At 45.3% G+C, this 645-nt stretch overlaps 1 protein-coding gene across 1 annotated transcript; it reads left to right on the top strand.

The window, feature by feature from the left end:
• Window positions 1-3: 3 nt before the first annotated feature.
• On the top strand, window positions 4-637 carry LOC121939712 (NACHT, LRR and PYD domains-containing protein 3-like; the record flags this gene model as incomplete). Its single annotated transcript, XM_042482688.1, has 2 exons — window positions 4-31; window positions 194-637. Coding segments are annotated over 2 exons (472 nt in total), but the record flags the coding sequence as incomplete, so codon positions are not given.
• Between the last annotated feature and the right edge of the window lie 8 nt (window positions 638-645).

The following is a 645-nucleotide window of genomic DNA, read 5'->3' as shown; positions in this document are numbered from 1 at the left end:
CAGGAGGAGCTGGCTGACTGTCTGCAGAGACGTAAGAGGATTTCTATGAAGATTAACATTATGGATCAATGGGACGTTTACTGACGTCTCAAGAGACGGACCAAAATATATTCATATACTCAGTCTGTGAGGACATGACCTGTTGAAATGTCCTCTTTGACTTATTGATCTTCTTTGTTGTTTTTTCATTCAGGAAGTCATTCTGCAGTTTGTCAGCGTGAACTAAAATGTAACCTGCAGAAGAAGTTCCAGTGTGTGTTTGAGGGGATCGCTAAAGCAGGAACCCCGACCCTCCTGAATCAGATCTACACAGAGCTCTACATCACAGAGGGAGGGACTGCAGAGGTCAATGATGAACATGAGGTCAGACAGATTGAAACAGCATCCAGGAAACCAGTCAGACCAGAAACAACCATCAGACAACAAGACATCTTTAAAGGCTCACCTGGACGAGACGAACAGATCAGAACAGTGATGACAAAGGGAGTGGCTGGCATCGGGAAAACAGTGCTAACACAGAAGTTCACTCTGGACTGGGCTGAAGACAAAGCCAACCGGGACATCCAGTTCACATTTCCATTCACGTTCAGAGAGCTGAATGTGCTGAAAGAGAAAAAGTACAGCTTGGTGGAGCTTGTTCATCAC

This window comes from Plectropomus leopardus, unplaced genomic scaffold (assembly GCF_008729295.1).
Source record: "Plectropomus leopardus isolate mb unplaced genomic scaffold, YSFRI_Pleo_2.0 unplaced_scaffold57096, whole genome shotgun sequence".
In the NCBI taxonomy this organism is placed as follows: Eukaryota; Metazoa; Chordata; class Actinopteri; order Perciformes; family Serranidae; genus Plectropomus; species Plectropomus leopardus.
The sequence above is the reverse complement of the archived record's forward strand: the minus strand, read 5'-3'. Positions and strand labels throughout refer to the sequence as shown.